Here is a 20,447-nt window from a genome sequence, read left to right as displayed (position 1 = left end):
GTCTCTGTTTATTTGCAAAAGATTAAGAGGTGCAAAGTTTCTGAAGCCTCTGTTCTTGATACTTTGATGATACGTTTGATTGACACTTTTTTTGGATGGAGGAACAACAGTTCTTTTTCAAAAGAATTGTAAATTAGCATTTTCACAGATGCCATTTTTACTATATAGTACATTGGTTTTGTACATAGTATATACTGGGTGAATGGGCATGGAAGGGCAATGAGTGGCATGGTGGACATGAGTTGGTGTGAAGGTGGAGAGGCTGTGGTTGGGGGTTAGTGAGGGCTAGAAGGCCTAAGAGCCTTTAATACATCTGGGGCCAACTCCTAGAGAATGAAGGTGAGCCTTCTAACGCGCCTGCCTTGGCACTCAGGGCTGCTTACGCCCTGATTTCAAGGTCGGCATAACCAACTTCATCCTGCAGTTTACCCCCAACCCCAAATGAAGATTGTGGCATCCAGGGGCCTTTCTAATGAGGTAGCCCAGAGAGTCAGGGAATTTCTTGACTTGAGCTGCCAGTTTAAGTAGTGAAAATGTAGCCCCCAATGTCTATAGTTAATCCATGTTGGTTGATGGCTAGATTCCAAACAAAATACATATTGATTGCTGACTTTCTGGCAGACTTCTCAAGCATTTTATCGCGTATACCCATCAATCCTCTTCTGTAACCTGCCTTATGGAGTCTCCCATCTGAGTCCTCTAAAGTAAAACACATCATCAGCTTTACCCTCAGTGAACTGGCACCTTCACTTTCCCTTTCCCTGCCCTGTGTGTAGCCCACTATCATACCACATGCAGGTCCCGCCTCTAAAGTATGCAGCATGTCAGTATCTGAGCTACTGGCTGCTAATGTGAAATGAAGTGATTGTTTGACATTGTCCTCGCTCTACTTGATGTTCCTCCACTGCTGAGCCAGGTTGCAGTTTTTGGATACCTGAAAGAAGACGCAAGGTTAGAGGTTGCAGTTAATGGAATGTCGGCATGCATGCTTGTACCATCTGCAGCTTAGAAGTCAGAAAATATTGTGGAATGAGCAGGAAGTGGGATGTGAGACAGAGAATTGTTTATGAGGAAACCATGATGTTCAGTTGATTCAGTCGAACCACTGACTAAGCCATCAGCAATAGTTGTTCCAATATTGACCAGTGCCATCTCCTGCACAAGGTTCAGAACTTACAGTCCCAGCTGTCTCTTTCTAATTACTCCCATCACCTTCATTTATGCATGAGAGGGAGGATATGTAATGTATGTCATGCAATCTATTTGGGTGCTGTGGCTATCATGGTTAAATTGCTGGTATTGTGTGCAAGCTGTGAGATGCAGATGTGAGACTTGCAGTAGTGCTAAATATGTGAGGGTGAAGTCAATCTTATGAATGTTAGGTATGGGTCTGTTGACAGAAGTGATTGAATGATCAGGTTGTGATGAATTGTGCATTGTCTGAGGCTAATGGTGCAGTTGGCAGGTTATATAATTGAAGATGCATTCATTGACCTTGACCACTTGTGTGAGGTCATTGAAGTTCTTGTGGACACTGCATCCATATCCGAGGGGGCTTGCCTCCTGGCATTGAACTCCACAGCGTTCTGCTCCTACTACCTTCTGAGAGTGCGCCTGGAGGATCTGGCGCCTGCATATCATGCTTCCCAGATCAGATTTACTTCCCGGTTCTCTATAACATCTGCTGTAGTCACAACACCTCCCCCCAAGCTGTGAAGGCTGGCTTTAAATGGTGCTCGGAAGTTACAATTTTGGGATGGTGCTGATTCATCAAGCCAATAAACAGTGTGGTTGGGGGGTGGCTACATACAGCTATTATGCTAATTAGCAGCCAGCTTGAAAATAGCATGGTGCCTGCATTTCATCAACTGGTGCAAATTAATTGCATACTGTGATCCATTCCTATGTCTGTTTTTTGGGCTATCGGGATACCAAGTTTAGCCGCCTTGTCTCCTAACCTGAATAATATGTAATTTTATCATTAAACATATGTAATGCAATCTGGTTGGGTGCTGTGGCTGTTATGCTGGGCCACAAGATCACAGCGATAATAAATTGTGCAGATCATTTGATTCCCTCCTTTCTGTCCATGGTGTTGTGATCTCAAGTTATGAGTACTATGTTACATGCTGTTTCTGCACATGCTGAAAGATCTTTGTCTTTTACTTTCCCTAAATCCATCTTTCCTTTAATTATAAAAATTTCATGAAGTAAGGAACTCTAATGAGCTTTTGTAAATATGTGCATTCCAAGCAATAGCTTTGGTGTTTCCATTGATCCTCAATCATCAATGTCTCCATCCCTATAAATTTATATCTCTTATCTTTATTTTTGTCTCCTGTGTTTACACATATGTAAAATATTTAGGAATTTTATGTCTCACTCACTGTCTTGCTCTGCTAAAGACAGTGAAACTATTCTTCAAACCCTTAGAATAAATCCTTTCCCTGAATAAATTTCACACAGTCTACAATTTCACATCAGTGAAAGCTTGCACAATACATTATGCAAAGTACTTTGGTTGCTGAGGACAAAAATAAATGTGATTTCTCTTTTTCAGCAGATGTGTTTGCTTTTCTTTTCCAGAAGCACGGATGCAGTCAGTCAAATGGCAGTAAGTCCTGTAAAATCAGCTGACATAATCACAACTACATCAGGAGACCAGCAGGAGGTATAAATTATTACGTTCATTGCAATAATCTTTCTCTTTTGTCTTTTAATAAATACTTATCCATTTCCATATTTTTGAAGATGAGTGCTTTTATAACCATCAAAAAGATGCAGCCCAGTTATCTGATGATTCAGAATTTGTAGATTGATATAAAAACCATAGTATATAGGCAATTTAAGTAGTTACTATGTCGATACTTGTGGCTCAAGATGTTACTGGGAAAGCATTGTCTTTACTTTGGGTACCAGATTATGAGAACTGTATATTCGTTCATAGAATAGATAGAACAGTACAGCACAGAACAGGCCCTTCGGCCCTCAATGTTGTGCCGAGCCATGATCACCCTACTCAAACCCACGTATCCACCCTATACCCGTAACCCAACAACCCCCCCCCTTAACCTTACTTTTTATTAGGACACTACGGGCAATTTAGCATGGCCAATCCACCTAACCCGCACATCTTTGGACTGTGGGAGGAAACCGGAGCACCCGGAGGAAACCCACGCACACAGGGGGAGGACGTGCAGACTCCACACAGAACATTCACCTGAACATTAGCATTTTTCAAGCAGCTCTCTTTTCTTTCATTCCTTTTAAAGGTTTTAAATTTGATTTTGGCTAAAAGCAAGTCATTGAAATGAAAATCGCCGTAGTCCTAGAGGACCATAGGCTGCTCTCCCCTTGAGAGAGAGCTGACTAGTGGTGATTTAACCTGGGGGTCACCACACCTAATTTTATAATTATTCAAGATTAAATTATTTATTATTGTTTTTTCTGTCAAAAATTGGTGCACATTTAAACTGATACCACAATTTTATAACTATATTTTCTTCACTCCTTTTACATTTCCTGCAGCACATATCCCGATAAAACAAGACCACAGGATCACAGATTTACATGGCAGAAGGTGGCCTTTTCTTCACATCACTATTATTCCTTTTGCCAATTATATTGAATCTGTGCCCTCTAGTTCTTGTGGGAACAGTTTCTCACTATTTACCCTGTCCCCTCAAGATTTTGAATACCTCTTTCAAATCTCCTCTCAGCTGCCTTTTCTCCAATACTCTCTCCGATGCCTTCATATCCTTCCTCAAGTAACTGGACACGTGCTCCTGGGTGAGGTCTCTCTTGTGTCTAATGCAAGTTCAACATAATCTCCTCACTCTTGTACTCAATGCACCTATGAATAAAGCCTAAGATATTATATGCTTTATTAATTGCTTGGACAGCACAGTAGCACAGTGGTTAGCACAGTTGCTGCACAGCTCCAGGGTCCCAAGTTTGATTTCCGGCTTGGGTCACTGTCTGTGCGGAGTCCGCATGTTCTCCTTGTGTCTGCATGGGTTTCCTCCGGGTGCTCCGGTTTCCTCCCACAGTCTAAAGGTGTGCAGGTTAGGTGGATTGGCCATGTTAAATTGCCAAAAAAGGGTTAGGTGGGGCTGCTAGGTTACAAGGATAGGGCGGAGGCATGGGCTTGAGTCGGGAGCCGAATGGCCGCCTTCTGCACTGTAAATCCTATGATAAATGTCCTGCCATCTCAATGACCTGTGTACATATAAACCTAGGTTTCTTAGTTCCTGCACATTCTTTAGAGTTTCTCCATATATTCTCTATATTCTTCCTGCCAAAACATATTACCTCACACGTCTCTGCATTGAGCTTTATCTGCCACTTGTCTATCCAATCCACCCACATGCCGATGTCTTTTTGAAGTTCAAGCTATCTTCATCACAATTGACGATGCTTCCAATCTTCATATCATCTGCAAATTTTTAAATCTTACCCTGAACACCACAATTCATCAGTCATTTATATATATTATGTATATATATAAATAAATTTAATATATCAGGATTCCATCACTGAACCCGGGGAACTGCACCTCAAAACTCCATTCTGAAAAACAACCATGTATCACTATTCTATTTCCTGTTTGTATTTCATATCCAAGTTCCTGCTTTCCATTTGGATGGTTGCATACCACCTTCTAGTTGGCTGACAGGATCAACCTAGCAGAGACTTTGGACTTATGTGAATTTTTATAATCACCTATTAGAAGATTTAAAGTCAGGATGTTATAATAATAACACAAACATTTATTTTGTAAATTTCTCATGATTGAAGAAAAGTTGACTTAAATAGTGTTGTTAATGTCACTGGCAGAATAGGTCTGGACTATTGAGGCTGAAGGAGCCAAACCAGCAGAATTGAAATGATTTAATCCTGAGGGCAGCTAAAACAAAATATTTTTTTGTCTATTCAAAGCAGCAACTACCGCTTTGAGAAGTGGGGTTTGGTGGAATATTAAAGGTGCTGTTACTAGCTTTTATTCTTATTAATGGTAATTGTTATTGGCTAAAAGTATGTTTTGTAATTTTATTTTTAAGAAAGAGACAGGTACATCATTATTCCAAAGTGGAAAGGATCTGACTTCATTTAAAAATATTCAGCATGTGCTACTTACGAAGGTAAGTTTATTGAGAAACATTTATTTTGTCTTCGGAACTGATCATTTATCAGAAAAATATTGTAGAACCACATTATTGGATATACAAGAAATATATGGAAATGTTTAATCAAAGAGTATTTTATTCATATAAAAGGGCCATTTGAAACTTGCTGTTTACTTCTGTCCATTTTCAAGGGAAACTGCTGCCCAGCAGACCTATGCAGCAATGATTAAACATTTATATTTTAGCTGTTATTGTAAGGCACATGGTAATGTTTCCGGCTAATTGGTACAAAGCATTGCTTTGAAATGTACAACTGGCTCACCGCAGTCTGGGCTGGGGCTGATTGTGAGTAGGGTATGGAGATTGTCCAGAAAACACAGGAGGATGGGTTGCTGTGAATGTTTACTCAATATCTCTTGTTGCAAGCATGTTGCTGTCCTGAAGGCAGTCTGATGATTAGTTTTGATCTCTATCGAGCAGGAAATGAGGCCAACTGATGTGTTTGTGGGAACGTGCTTGGGTTAGGTCCAGATTTTTCAGAGGGATGATCGCCGATACCTTCCTGGTCCCATGTTGGTGGGAGGGATCCAATGTTGGGCAGGGAAGGAGGTAAGCCAGGTGAGTCAAGAGGACGCACATCTGCCTTGGCCCACAAGCAGTACTGGAAAAGCACTTAGTCATCACTGCCTTTATCTACCCGGCTTCCCAAGGTCTGAGAAATCTCAAGTGGGCTGGTTGGGATCTGGTTTGAGAATTTTAATAATTTAACATCCCACCAAAATCCACCCTACATTTTGTTTTGTCATTGAAAGTACTTATTTTATGGGTGGCACAATGGTTAGCCCTGCTGCCTCACAGCACCAGGGCCCCAGGTTCAATTCCGGCCTTGGTTGACTGTGTGGGGCTTGCACGTTGGAACATAGAACATACAGTGCTGAAGGAGGCCATTCGGCCGATCGAGTCTGTATCGACCCACTTAAGCCGTCACTTCCACCCTATCCCCGCAACCCAATAGCCCCTCCTAATCTTTTTGGTCACTAAGGGCAGTTTATCATGACCAATCCACCTAACCTGCATGTCTTTGGACTGTGGGAGGAAACCAGAGCACCCGGAGGAAACCCACGCAGACACGGGGAGAATGTGCAGACTCCGCACAGAAAGTGACCCAGCGGGGTTTGGATTAGAACAGTACAGCACAGAACAGGCCCTCCGGCCCTCGATGTTGTGCCGAACAATGATCACCCCACTCAAACCCACATATCCACCCTATACCCGTAACCCAACAATCCCCCCTTAACCTTACATTTTTTTAGGACACTACGGGCAATTTAGCATGGCCAATCCACCTAACCCGCACATCTTTGGACTGTGGGAGGAAACCGGAGCACCCGGAGGAAACCCACGCACACACGGGGAGGACGTGCAGACTCCACACAGACAGTGACCCAGCCGGGAATCGAACCTGGGACCCTGGAGCTGTGAAGCATTTATGCTAACCACCATGCTACCATGCTGCCCTGTTCGAACCTGCGAGCCGGGCACTGTGAAGCCACAGTGCTATCCACTTGTGCTGCCCGTGTACCATTCTCCTCATGTCTGCATGGGTTTCCTCCAGGAGCTCCAGTTTCCTCCCACAATCCAAAGATGTGCGGGTTAAGTGGATTGGCCATGTTCAATTGTCTCTCAATATCCAATGGGTTAGGTGGGGCTACTGGGTTATCATGATAGGGTGTGAGATTGGATCCCAAGTCGGGTGCTTTTTCCAAGGGTCGGTGCAGACTCGATAGGCCATATGGCTTCCTTCTGCACGATAAGGATTCTATGATAAACAGAACTGATCTTGGGTCCCAAGATGTGACATGTTGGTCTTGTAACATCTGCAGCTGCCACACTGTTTTCTTATTCAGGTAATTATTTTGCCAGTTGGCTATTTGAGCCTTGCTGTCAAATCCGTTTATGCTGAACATCCTTTTAAATGCAAGGTCACGTTGAAAAAACTTACACTTGTTGCTCTGAGAAATATGCAAGATGTATTGAATTTCCAATTTGTATCTATTGTTGCTAACAGATGAGAATTTTTCCAGGATGTTTTGCTTCATTTTCGAGTCCTTTTCAGCTGGTTAATGAATTGTCTGCCCCGTATTACTATTCAAAAAATTTCCCACTCACCATTCCCATTACTTTGCGGTGTCCTTCCTGGATTAATTAATCTCAGTCCTTTTGTACCGATTTATCATGAAATTAATAGTCGTCTTTAATAGTACTACTGATGTGTGTGTATATTTGTCTAGATATATAAATCAGAAAACGAAGCATGATTATTCTTTATTTGTTTAGGATCAAGGTGGACTTGGAATTGCAATTAGTGAAGAGAGTACACATGATGGTGTGGTTATTAAGAGTCTAACAGAAAATGGCACAGCATCAAAGGTAAGTTAGAAGAAGATAAGATTTAACATTTGTATAGATCCCTTCATGATTTCAGGAGGGCCCAAAGCACTTTGCAGATAATTAAGTACTTTTGAAATATACCCAGTTTTGATGTATGAAATGGTACAACCAAGTTCAGAATAGCAAGATGCTGATGCCTTCAGTGATGCTGATTAAGGGAGAAACATTGGCAAGCTCCCCTGGCCTCATTCAAAATATTACCATGGAAACATTTATCGACTCCAACAGCACTTTCTGTGTAGGACACATAGATGTCAGCTCAGGTTTTGTGCTCAAAGTCTCTGGATTGGGTATTGAACCCACAACTTCCTAACTCAGTTGAAAATACATTTTGTTTGTCTTAAAAAATATATAACTATTGACTTACTGATGGATATATATATATTTTTTTTTAATTTCGAGTATCCAATTATTTTTTCCAATTAAGGGGCAATTTAGCGTGGCCAATCCACCTACCCTGCACATTGAAATTGAAAATTGAAAATCGCTTATTGTCACGAGTAGGCTTCAATGAAGTTACTGTGAAAAGCCCCTAGTCGCCACATTCCGGCGCCTGTCCAGGGAAGCTGGTACGGGAATCGAACCATGCTGCTGGCCTGCTTGGTCTGCTTTAAAAGCCAGCGATTTAGCTCAGTGAACTAAACCAGCCCCTTTGGGTTGTGGGGGTGAAACCTACGCAGACACGGGGAGAATGTGCAAATTCCACACGTACAGTGACCCAGGGCCGGGATTCCAACCCAGGTCCTCAGCGCCGTAGGCAGCAATGCTAACCACTGTGCCACCGTGCTGCCCCTGATGGATATATTAATGTATATTGCAATACTGCATAGACAAACTTCTCAGGTAGTTGTGACTGAAAGGCGACTTATAAACAAGCATTCTGTACACATAGTTTCTTCAGTGTGGGCTATTTATTTTGAAATATTGCTGCTTGCAGTATTCTGTAACAATATACATGTGCATATTTATGTATACGACATATCTATATGTAGTTGTAAACTAATTTGATTTTTAAATAAAGGATATATTATTTTTTGTAAACACCAATGAGACTCCATGGTTATATAAAGGCATAAAGGAATAATTGAGAGTAAGGAAGAGACATGAATGAAGTTCATAGACCTAAGAACTAGGAGCAGGAGTCGGCCATCGGTCCCTCAAGCCTGCTCCACCATTCAATAAGATCATGGCTGTTCTTTTTGTGGACTTAGTCTCTCCTCAAAAGCTAATCCCCTCAACTCCGGAATCAATCTAGTGAATCTCCTCTGCACACCCTCTAGTGCCAGTACTTCCTTTCTCAAGTAAGGAGACCAAAACTGTACACTGTACTCGAGGTATAGCTTCACCAGCACCCTATACAGCTGCAACATAACTTCCCTGCCTTGAAACTCCATCCCTCTAGCAATGAAGGACAAAATTCAATTTTTCTTACTACTTGCTGCATCTGCAATTAGAACATAGAACAGTACAGCACAGAACAGGCCCTTCGGCCCTCGATGTTGTGCCGAGCAATGATCACCCTACTCAAACCCACGTATCCACCCTATACCCGTAACCCAACAACCCCCCCCCTTAACCTTACTTTTTAGGACACTACGGGCAATTTAGCATGGCCAATCCACCTAACCTGCACATCTTTGGACTGTGGGAGGAAACCGGAGCACCCGGAGGAAAACCCATGCACACACGGGGAGGTCGTGCAGACTCCGCACAGACAGTGACCCAGCCGGGAGTCGAACCTGGGACCCTGGAGCTGTGAAGCATTTATGCTAACCACCATGCTACCGTGCTGCCTTCATGCACAAGGACACCCAAGTCCCTCTGCACAGCAGCATGCTGCAATTTTTTATCATTTAAATAATAGTCCATTTTGTTGTTATTCCTACCAAAATGGATGACCTCTCATTTATCAGCATTGAACTCATCTGCCACACCCGTGCCCACTCACTTAAACTGTCTATAATCCCTTTGCAGACTTTCAGTGTAATCTGCGAATTTTGACACATTACACTTGGCCCCCAACTCCAGATAATCTATGTAAATTGTGGACAATTGCGAACCCAACACTGATCCCTGAGGCACACCACTAGCCACTGACCACCCACCAGAAAAACACCCATTTATCCCCACTCTTTGCTTTCTGTCAGTTAATCAATCCTCTATCCATGCTAATGCATTACCTGTAAAGCCATGCACCTTTATGTTATACAGCAGCCTATTGTGCAGCACCTTGTCGTATGTCTTCTGGAAATCCAGATGCCCCACATCCACAAGATTCTCCGTTGTCCACCGCATTCGTAATATCCTCAAAGAATTCCACTAAATTAGTCAAACATGACCTGCCTCCATGAACCCATGCTGCGTCTGCCCAGTAGGATAATTTCTATCCAGATGTCTCACTATTTCTTCCTTAACAACAAATTCAAGCATTTTCCCCACTACTGAAGTTAAGCTAACTGGCCTATAGTTACAGCCTTTTGTCTGCCTCCTTTTGAAACAGTGGTGTCATATTTGCTTTTTCCCAATCTGCCAGAACTGCCCTAGAGTCCAGCGAGTTTTAGTAAATTACCACAAGTGCATTTGCTATTTCCCCATCACCTCTTTTAGTACCCTGGGATACATTCCATCAGGGCCAGGAGACTTGTCTACCTTTAGCCCCATTAACTTGCCCAACACTACTCCTTAGTGATACTGATCGTTTCAAGGTCCTCACCTGTCATAGCCTCTTTGCCAACAATTATTGGCATGTTATTTGTGTCTTCCACTGTGAAGACTGACACAGAATGCCTGTTCAGTGCCTCAGCCATTTCCTAATTTTCCATTATTAAATTCCCCTTCTCATCCTCTAAAGGACCAATGTTTACCTTAGTTACCATAAAGTCTTTGCTCCCAATCTACCATAGCTAATTTCTCCCTCATCCCATTGTACAAGGCACTGGTATTAGATTTTACCTTCTCACGCTCCATCTGTATTTTAAATTCAACCATACTCTGATCACTCCTTCCGAGAGGATCCCTAACTATGAGATCATTCATTATTCCTGTCTCATGACACAGGACCGGATCTAGGACCGCTTGTTCCCTCGTAGGTTCCTTTACATACTATTCGAGAAAATATCGTGGATATATTCTATGAACCCCTCATCAAGGCTGCCCTGACCGACGTGGTTTGACCAATACTATTACCAATTTATGCAGAGGAATGCATGATAAGAGAGAATATGAAGGGATTAGGAGAGAAGAAAAAAAAACTAGTACGGCAAAGAAGAACTATAAAATTAAATTATCAAGGAACGTGAAAGAAAACAGCAAATAATTTGTAGGCACATTCATTAAAAAAGAGAAGGTTAGGACGGATATAGGGCCATTTAGGGATAAGTATAATAGAGAGAAGGCAGAAATATTGAATATTTACTTTGCTTTAATATTTAACAAGGAAATGTAAATATCAATTAGGTCGCCTGTTATCGCATCTCATTAAGTGGCTTGCTGTCTTACTTTGTTTTACATAATTCCTGTGAAGCACCTTTAGATGTTTCATTATGCTATAGGCACTATAGAAATATAAGTTGTTAGGGCAGCACGGTGGCGAGGTCCCAGGTTCGATCCTGGCTCTGGGTTGCTGTCCATGTGGAGATTGCACATTAGAACATAGAACAGTACAGCACAGAACAGGCCCTTCGGCCCTCAATGTTGTGCCGAGCCATGATCACCCCACTCAAACCCACGTATCCACCCTATACCCGTAACCCAACAACCCCCCCTTAACCTTACTTTTATTAGGACACTACGGGCAATTTAGCATGGCCAATCCACCTAACACGCACATCTTTGGACTGTGGGAGGAAACCGGAACACCCGGAGGAAACCCACGCACACAGGGGGAGGACGTGCAGACTCCACACAGACAGTGACCCAGCCGGGAATCGAACCTGGGACCCTGGAGCTGTGAAGCATTTATGCTAACCACCATGCTACCCTGCTGCCCAAATTCTCCCTGTGTTTGCGTGAGTTTCGCCCCCACAACCCAAAGATGTGCAGGGTAGGTGGATTGGCCATGCTAAATTGCCCCTTAATTAGAAAAAATGAATTGGGTACTCTAAATTTATATATTTTTAAAAAGAAATACAAGGTGTTGTTGAGATCGAACAGGCAAACATGACATTGGATGATGAGCTGAGTAATGAGAAACCAAAAGTGCTTTTTTAAAAAAGGATCCATTAAATAACTAGTCAAATTCAAAGAAGTTAAAACCCCTGAACAAGATGGATTTTATCCACACATTTTAAATAATTCTAGATAAGAGATAGCAGATAAATTATTACACATATTTAATAATTTGTTAGAAACATGTATTGCCAGAGGACTGGTGAATAGCTACCATAACATTGATCTTCAAGGGAGAATAGAACCTGTCCAGGGAATTATAGGCTAGTCATCATTGGTGATGGGAAGAATAATGGAATCCCTACTACAGGTGAGAAATTAAAAATATAATAACGAATGATGTACTTTAGGAAACTGTAGGCAAGCAGATGAAAAAGATGGGAAATAGAGGATTATATCGATGGATTAATATACAGATAGATGGTGGAAGGTTGAGCAGAATATGAACAGTGGCTTGAAATGGTTGGGTCAGTTTCTTTGTAATTTCCTATGTAATCCTATTTTTAAGACACAGCATTTGTTCTATTAGTCAATGTCTAATAGATCTTTGTTTCCACAGGATGGAAAGGTTAAGGTTGGAGATCGTATCTTGGCAGTGGATGATGAACCTGTTGTGGGTCACCCTGTTGAAAAGGTTTAGTATCTGTTTAATATTGCATTTTATCTGTTATTTAATGCAGTTATTTCTATACATCACATTAATAGGTCACCTCCTAATATAAATATTTGTTGAAAGAAGGCCTTGCTTGGGTACCAATTAATTTTGTATCCATATTCAATTCTTGATAAATTGTTGGTAAAAATAAATTTCTGTCGCTTGAGGGGCTTCAGTTGGAAAAATTACTTCCACGGGCAAAGGTTTTTCCTCAAGATTTCCCCCAGTTTAAAATCATTTCAGCTCATCTCTTGAATTGGGTTCTTTTCAGTGTTGGTTTGCAGAATTGATGTACGCATGATCACATTGAATATAGTTGTGGTCATTGGTACCCAAGAGAGCTACTAATTCCATATTCATGTGCTGCTTGGGTTATTTACTGTTTGCAAGTTGAATTGCGAGCTCCCTGTCATGGCATTCCTGAACAGGCTGCTTCGAAAGCAGTTGCGTTTCACAACTGCTTTCTAATGCACTTGTACAATTACACCTTATTGTTAATTGTACATTCACAGCTTATAGCCAATTGTACATTCACAGTTTATAGCCAATTGTACATTCACATTTTATAGCCAATTGTACATTCACAGCTTATAGCCAATTGTACATTCACAGCTTATAGCCAATTGTACAGTCACAATTTATAGCCAATTGTACATTCACATTTTATAGCCAATTGTACATTCACAGCTTATAGCCAATTGTACATTCACAGCTTATAGCCAATTGTACATTCACAGTTTATAGCCAATTGCACAGTTTATAGCCAATTGTACATTCACAGTTTATAGCCAATTGTACATTCACAGTTTATAGCCAATTGTACATTCACAGTTTATAGCCAATTGTACAGTCACAATTTATAGCCAATTGTACATTCACAGCTTATAGCCAATTGTACATTCACAGCTTATAGCCAATTGTACAGTCACAGTTTATAGCCAATTGTACATTCACAGCTTATAGCCAATTGTACATTCACAGCTTATAGCCAATTGTACATTCACAGCTTATAGCCAATTGTACATTCACAGCTTACAGCCAATTGTACATTCACAGCTTATAGCCAATTGTACATTCACAGTTTATAGCCAATTGTACATTCACAGCTTATAGCCAATTGGTACATTCACAGCTTATAATCAGTATGTATGAATCCCAGATAGCATGCATATCATTAAAGCTATGAATCTCGATAATATGTGAAATAATAGACAAATATTGAACATCATAAATTATAGAATGTTACGGCACTCATTCAGCCTGCCATATCTATGTCTAATTCCTTAGTTCTTTTTTTCGCCCTGCAAATGTTTTCTCTTCATGTACTTATTCAATTCCCTTATGGAAACCATGATTGAATATACCTCCACCACACCCTCTGTGGCAGTGAATCCAGATCATAGCCACTGACTGAAGAAAGCAATAGGAAATCACATTGATCCCTCCATTTGGATAGTGGACAGTTAGTTGAATTATGCAGTGCAGTATCTGGTTTGTGATGAATATAGAACATACCAGTTCTATTTGTGCATTGTTCCAATATCTGAGACCTTGCAAAGCCTCGCTCGTGCATGAATCTACTCTTCTCTTCATATTCAGTATAACGTTTCCTGTGATATGGTCCACTAGCAGTGCATTTGCTTTTCTTTCATTTTCAATGCACATCAAGTTGCTTTTCTGTTATGTAAATTTTTTTCTTTAACTCTGCAATTCCCACCCCAAACCTCTCCACCACTCTTGACACCTTTAAGATGCTGCTTAAAACGTACCCATTTTACCAAACTTTTGGCTTTTTTTGTTGGTGTGGTTAAACACCGTCGATTCTCCGAACCCCCAGCTGGGCTGGAGAATTGCCGGGGGCAGCGTGGATCCCGCCCTGGCGCTGGCTGCCGGATTCTCCGGCGCCAGTTTTTGGTGTGGGCGGGAACCACGTCGCGCCAGTCGGGGGCCGTTGGCGGAGAATCGCAGGGGGGGCGGCCATTGGCAGAAGCCCCCCCCCCCCCCCATCGATTCTCCACCCCGCGATGGGCCAAGTGGCCGCCCGTTTTCAGCCGTCCCGCCGGTGTATATTACACCTGGGCCATACCGGTGGGACCTGGCTCTGTGGGCAGCCTGCGGAGTCCTCGGCGGGGCGCGGAGTGATCTGGCCCGCGATTGGGGCCCACCGATCCGCGGGCGGGCCTGTGCCGTGGGGGCACTCTTTCCCTCCGCGCCGGCCACTGTAATGGTCCGCCATGGCCAGCACGGAGAAGAACCCCACTGCGCATGCGCTGGGATGACGCCAGTACATGCTGGCGCTCCCACACGTGCGCCAACCTGCGCTGACCGGCGGGGGCCCTTCGGCGCCGGATAGCGTGGCGCCAACCCGCCGGCACCGGCCTAGCCCCTGAAGGTGCGGAGTATTCCACATCTTCCGGGCGGCCCGAGGCCGGAGTGGTTCACGCCCCTCCTCGGCACCGGTACGGCCCATCCCGCCGGATAGCAGAGAATCCCGCCCCAGATTTCCAAAGGTTCTTTACACCCTATCCATTTTTGATGGTTAGAATTCTCCCCAATGACTGAGTTTTTTTAGAGTTTTGCTAGGTGATTGATGTTCACAAGTCCTATGTATACTTAACAATGACAATGTGGCAATGATGGCAAAACAATGATATCATCAAATAAATTTGGATTTTAAAGAGAAAGTTCAGCTGGATAAAAGCAAATTTCTGCAGATGCTGGAATCTGAAACCAGAAGATAAAATGCTGGAAAATCTCAGCAGGTCTGGCAGCATCTGTAGGGACTAATTTTAGCTACTTTGGTTAAGAGCCCATCTAAACATTTGTCTGCCTTTTTCTTTCAGATGCAGACTGAAATAACTTGTTACACTTTTCTATGGTTCCTGTCATTTTATTTCAGAGAAAGCAGGCTAGCTTATTACCACAATTTAACCTCAGAGATCAAATTGTAACCTTTAAATTCCTGTTCATTTTGTTTGACTGTATATGTTATGACTATTCTGAGCTGATGTAGGTGTGTGATGTCATCAAAATGGCACTAATGGCACAGATCATCGTGAATGATTATGATGTGGTAGGCATCACAGAGACATGGCTGCAGGGGGTTCAGGACTGGCAGTTAAACATCCAAGGATATACAACCTATCGAAAAGACAGGGAGGTGGGCCGAGGGGGTGGGGTTGCCTTGTTAGTTAAGAACAAAATTAAATCTATGGCACTAAACGACATAGGGTCGGATGATTTGGAGTCTGTGTGGGTAGAATTGAGGAACCACAAAGGCAAAAAAACCAACAGTGGTCAGGACCAGGGGCGCAACATGTACCGGGAAATAGAAAAGGCATGTCAGAAAGGCAAGGTCACGGTGATCATGGGGGACTTCAATATGCAGGTGGATTGGGTAAATAACGTAGCCAGTGGATCCAAAGAAAAGGAATTCATGGAATGCTTACAAGATGGCTTTTTGGAACAGCTTGTCATGGAGCCCACAAGGGAGCAGGCTATTCTGGACCTAGTGCTATGTAATGAACCAGACTTTATAAAAGATCTTAAAGTAAGGGAACACTTAGGAAGCAGCGATCATAATATGGTTGAGTTCAGTCTGCAGTTTGAAAGAGAGAAGGCAAAATCGGATGTAATGGTGTTACAGTTAAATAAAGGTAATTACGAGGGCATGAGAGAGGAACTGGCAAAAATCGACTGGAAGCAGACCCTAGTGGGGAAGACAGCAGAGCAAAAATGGCAGGAGTTTGTATGTATAATTGAGGACACTGTACAGAGGTTCATCCCCAAGAAAAGAAAGATTATCCGGGGAGGGATTAGACAGCCATGGCTGACAAAGGAGGTCAGGAAATGTATCAAAGAAAAGAGAGATCCTATAAAGTGGCCAAAAGCACTGGGAAATCAGAAGATTGGGAAGGCTACAAAAACAAACAGAGGTTAACAAAGAGACAAATAAGGAAGGAGAGGATCAAATATGAAGGCAGGCTAGCCAGTAATATAAGAAATGATAGTAAAAGTTTCTTTCAATACATAAGAAACAAACGACAGGCCAAAGTAGACATTGGGCCAATTCAAACTGATTCCGGAAGGCTAGTGATGGGAGACGAGGAAATGGCTGGAGAACTTAATAAGTACTTTGCGTCTGTCTTCACAGTGGAAGACATGAGTAATATCCCAAAAATTATAGAGGGTCAGGGGGCTGAGTTGAGTATGGTTGCCATTACAAAAGAGATGGTGCTAAAAAAGCTAAAAGGTCTTAAAATTGACAAATCTCCTGGCCCCGATGGGCTACACCCTAGAGTTCTGAGGGAGGTGGCTGAAGAAATAGCGGAAGCGTTGGTTGAGATCTTTCAAAAATCACTGGAGTCAGGGAAAGTCCCGGACGATTGGAAGATCGCTGTTGTAACCCCCTTGTTCAAGAAAGGATCAAGACAAAAGATGGAAAATTATAGGCCAATTAGCCTAACCTCGGTTGTTGGTAAAATTCTAGAATCGATCGTTAAGGATGAGATTTCTAAATTCTTGGAAGAGCAGGGTCGGATTAGAACAAGTCAACATGGATTTAGTAAGGGGAGGTCGTGCCTGACGAACCTGTTAGAATTCTTTGAGGAGGTGACAAGTAGGTTAGACCAGGGAAACCCAGTGGATGTGGTCTATCTGGATTTCCAAAAGGCCTTTGATAAGGTGCCACACAGGAGGCTGCTGAGTAAGGTGAGGGCCCATGGTGTTCGAGGTGAGCTACTGGCATGGGTTGAGGATTGGCTGTCTGACAGAAGGCAGAGAGTTGGGATAAAAGCTTCTTTTTCGGAATGGCAGCCGGTGACCAGCGGTGTCCCACAGGGTTCAGTGTTGGGGCCGCAGCTGTTCATCATGTATATTAATGATCTGGATGAAGGGACTGGGGGCATTCTAGCGAAGTTTGCCGATGATACAAAGTTAGGTGGTCAGGTAGGTAGTGCTGAGGAAGTGGGGAGGCTGCAGAAGGATCTAGACAGTTTGGGAGAGTGGTGCAGGAAATGGCTGATGCAATTCAACGTGAGAAAATGTGAGGTCTTGCACTTTGGAAAAAAGAATCCAAGCATAGACTACTTTCTAAACGGTGAGAAAATTCATAATGCCAAAGTACAAAGGGATCTGGGAGTGCTAGTCGAGGATTCCCTAAAGGTAAACATGCAGGTTGAATCTGTGATTAAGAAAGCGAATGCAATATTGTCATTTATCTCAAGAGGGTTGGAATATAAAAGCAGCGATGTGCTACTGAGCCTTTATAAGGCTCTGGTTAGGCCCCATTTGGAGTACTGTGTCCAGTTTTGGGCCCCACATCTCAGGAAGGACATACTGGCACTGGAGCGTGTCCAGCGGAGATTCACACGGATGATCCCTGGAATGGCGGGTCTAACATATGGTGAACGGCTGAGGATCCTGGGATTGTATTCATTGGAGTTTAGAAGGTTAAGGGGAGATCTAATAGAAACTTACAAGATAATACATGGCTTAGAAAGGGTGGACGCAAAGAAACTGTTTCCGTTAGGCGAGGAGACGAGGACCCGTGGGCACAGCCTTAGAATTAGAGGGGGTAAATTCAGAACAGAAATGCGGATACATTTCTTCAGCCAGAGAGTGGTGGGCCTGTGGAATTCATTGCCGCGGAGTGCAGTGGAGGCCGGGACGCTAAGTGGCTTCAAGGCAGAGATAGATAAATTCTTGATGTCGCGAGGAATTAAGGGCTACGGGGAGAATGCTGGTAGGTGGAGTTGAAATGCCCATCAGCCATGATTGAATGGCGGAGTGGACTCGATGGGCCGAATGGCCTTACTTCCACTCCTGTGTCTTATGGTCTTAAAATTAAAGATTGAATGCTGCTTTAAGCTTGTTATATGATATTCCGTAACCATGAAGTAACTCCATACTTTTGTTTAGAACTGTGTAATCACATTTCATTTTCAATGCACATCAATTAGCCACTTGGTGGGACAGAGCTTAAGTGTTGCTAAAAGAAGAGACGTGCTGTCAAAACCTTTTGTCAGACAGACACAAGAATGCCAAATTTCAAAGGGATCAACACTTTATACTGCATAAGAAAAGGGCTGCTGGTTGTTTGGCAGGTCAGCTCAGATGGTTAAGGAGTTGCTGTGGCAAATGCAGTATGGACCTATTGTCCTCCATGCTTTAGAGCATTCAAAAAAGGTGCAATATCTGGTCATGTTCCTTTTTGTTTGCAGAGGACTGGCCCCTGCATAGGAATATATCTAGTATCTGACAAGTGTAAGTGAGCCACATTTCGAACCACCGTCAATTGATTATTCATCTAATTAGCACAATCAGGATTGCACACCAAATGCTGCGCAATCATGGAATTGCATCTAACATTAGACATTATGGTCTTTTTGCCAGCATGGTTTGATTGAGTACAGTCAAATTTTCTCTTCTATCTTTATTTCTACATGTCAAATTTTTAAAAATTTGTTACATTAAAAATTAATACATTGATGGGATTTTCTTAGGTTATAAACTTGCTGAAGAAAGCAAAGAACATTGTGAAACTAACTATCAGTTTGGATGATGTGAATGTACAGCTACCTCAGACACCACCTACTGTCATTCCTTCATCAGATTCTAAAAGCATTCAGCCTTCTTCAGTACACAATATTGCTGTCTCACCTGATACTGATTCCATCAATAAGGGTAAGTAATAATCTTAGATATATTTTTTGTTCAAGTATAATCTGGTCTTTTGTTCCTTTGCCTCTCGATTGGTAGCCGTGCCTTCGAATGTCTGGACTCTTAAGCGCTGGAATTCCCACCCTAACTCTCTCTACCTCTCTCTTCTACTTGGGATGCCTCTTAAAACCTATCCCGTTTCCCAGACCTTTGTTCACTTGTCCTAATATCTCCTTATTTGGCTCAGTGCCAGATATCTTTTAATATGCACCTATGAAACTCCTGCGGACAGTTTACATTTATTTTTAAAATAAATTTAGCGTACCCAATTCATTTTTCCAATTAAGGGGCAATTTAGCGTGGCCAATCCACCTACCCTGCACATCTTCGAGTTGTGGGGGCAAAACCCACACAAACACGGAAAGAATGTGCAAACTCCACACGGACAGTGACCCAGAGCCGGAATTTGGGACCTCGGCGCCGTGATATTGTGTCTTAAATGTATTAAGTCCTCATTTGAAGTTGTGGTTGCCTTCATCAAAATCTCAACTTCAACTGAAATGACTTTAAATGGATCACGGATTCCCATAGTAATTAATGACGATAGGTTCCTTCTGACATTGTCGTTTGGCGGGGGGCAAAATATACAAATGATATCAAATAAATGCAATACATGATATCATTTTTTAAAAGTACACTCAGCATACTCATTTTAGACTGACCAGGCACATCTAGGGCGGGATTCTCCGTCCCCCCCCCGCCGGGCTCAAGAATCACCGGGGCACGGCGTGAATCCCACCCCCGCCGGCTGCCGAATTCTCCAGCGCAGGGGATTTGGCAGTGCCCACCGCCGCCCCCCCCCCCCCCCCCCCCCCCCCCGCCCCCCGGCGATTCTCCAGCCCACGATGGCCCGAGTGGTCGCCCGTTTTCGGCCAGTCCCGCCGGCGTACATTAGAGTAGGTACTTACCGGTGGGACCTGGCTGCGTGGGCGGCCTCGGTGGGGGGGGGGGGGGGAATCTGGCCCCGGGAGGTCCCCCCACGGTGGCCCAGCCCGCGATTGGGGCCCACCGATCCGTGGGCGGGTCTGTGCCGTGGGGGCACTCTATTCCTCTGCACCGGCGGCTGTATTGGTCCATCATTGCTGGTGCGGAGACGAACCCCTCTGCACATGCGCTGGGATGACACCAGCACATGCTGTCGCTCCCGCGCATGCGCCAACTCGCGCCAGCCGGCAGAGGCCCTTCGGCGCCGGTTGGCGTGGCACCAAGCCCCTTCCCAGCCGGAGTGGTTTGCGCCGCCCCGGCCTAGCCCCTGAAGGCGCGGAGGATTCTGCACCTTCGGGGCGGGCCGACGCCGGAGTGGTTCACGCCACTCCTTCGCGCTGGAG

At 43.5% G+C, this 20,447-nt stretch overlaps 1 protein-coding gene across 12 annotated transcripts in view; it reads left to right on the top strand.

The window, feature by feature from the left end:
• LOC119970168 (multiple PDZ domain protein) overlaps nucleotides 1-20,447 on the top strand; it is a 416,554-nt gene that overhangs the window by 333,607 nt on the left and 62,500 nt on the right. For all 12 annotated transcript variants that reach the window (XM_038804325.1, XM_038804326.1, XM_038804336.1 and 9 more), the window contains 5 exons: nucleotides 2,587-2,671; nucleotides 5,061-5,141; nucleotides 7,464-7,556; nucleotides 12,304-12,378; nucleotides 18,903-19,083. In XM_038804325.1, coding sequence (XP_038660253.1) covers nucleotides 2,587-2,671; nucleotides 5,061-5,141; nucleotides 7,464-7,556; nucleotides 12,304-12,378; nucleotides 18,903-19,083 — 515 coding nt within the window. The remainder of the gene's footprint in view (nucleotides 1-2,586; nucleotides 2,672-5,060; nucleotides 5,142-7,463; nucleotides 7,557-12,303; nucleotides 12,379-18,902; nucleotides 19,084-20,447) is intronic.

Source organism: Scyliorhinus canicula, chromosome 8, assembly GCF_902713615.1.
Source record: "Scyliorhinus canicula chromosome 8, sScyCan1.1, whole genome shotgun sequence".
NCBI lineage: Eukaryota > Metazoa > Chordata > Chondrichthyes > Carcharhiniformes > Scyliorhinidae > Scyliorhinus > Scyliorhinus canicula.
This window is presented reverse-complemented; position numbering and strand designations above follow the sequence as displayed.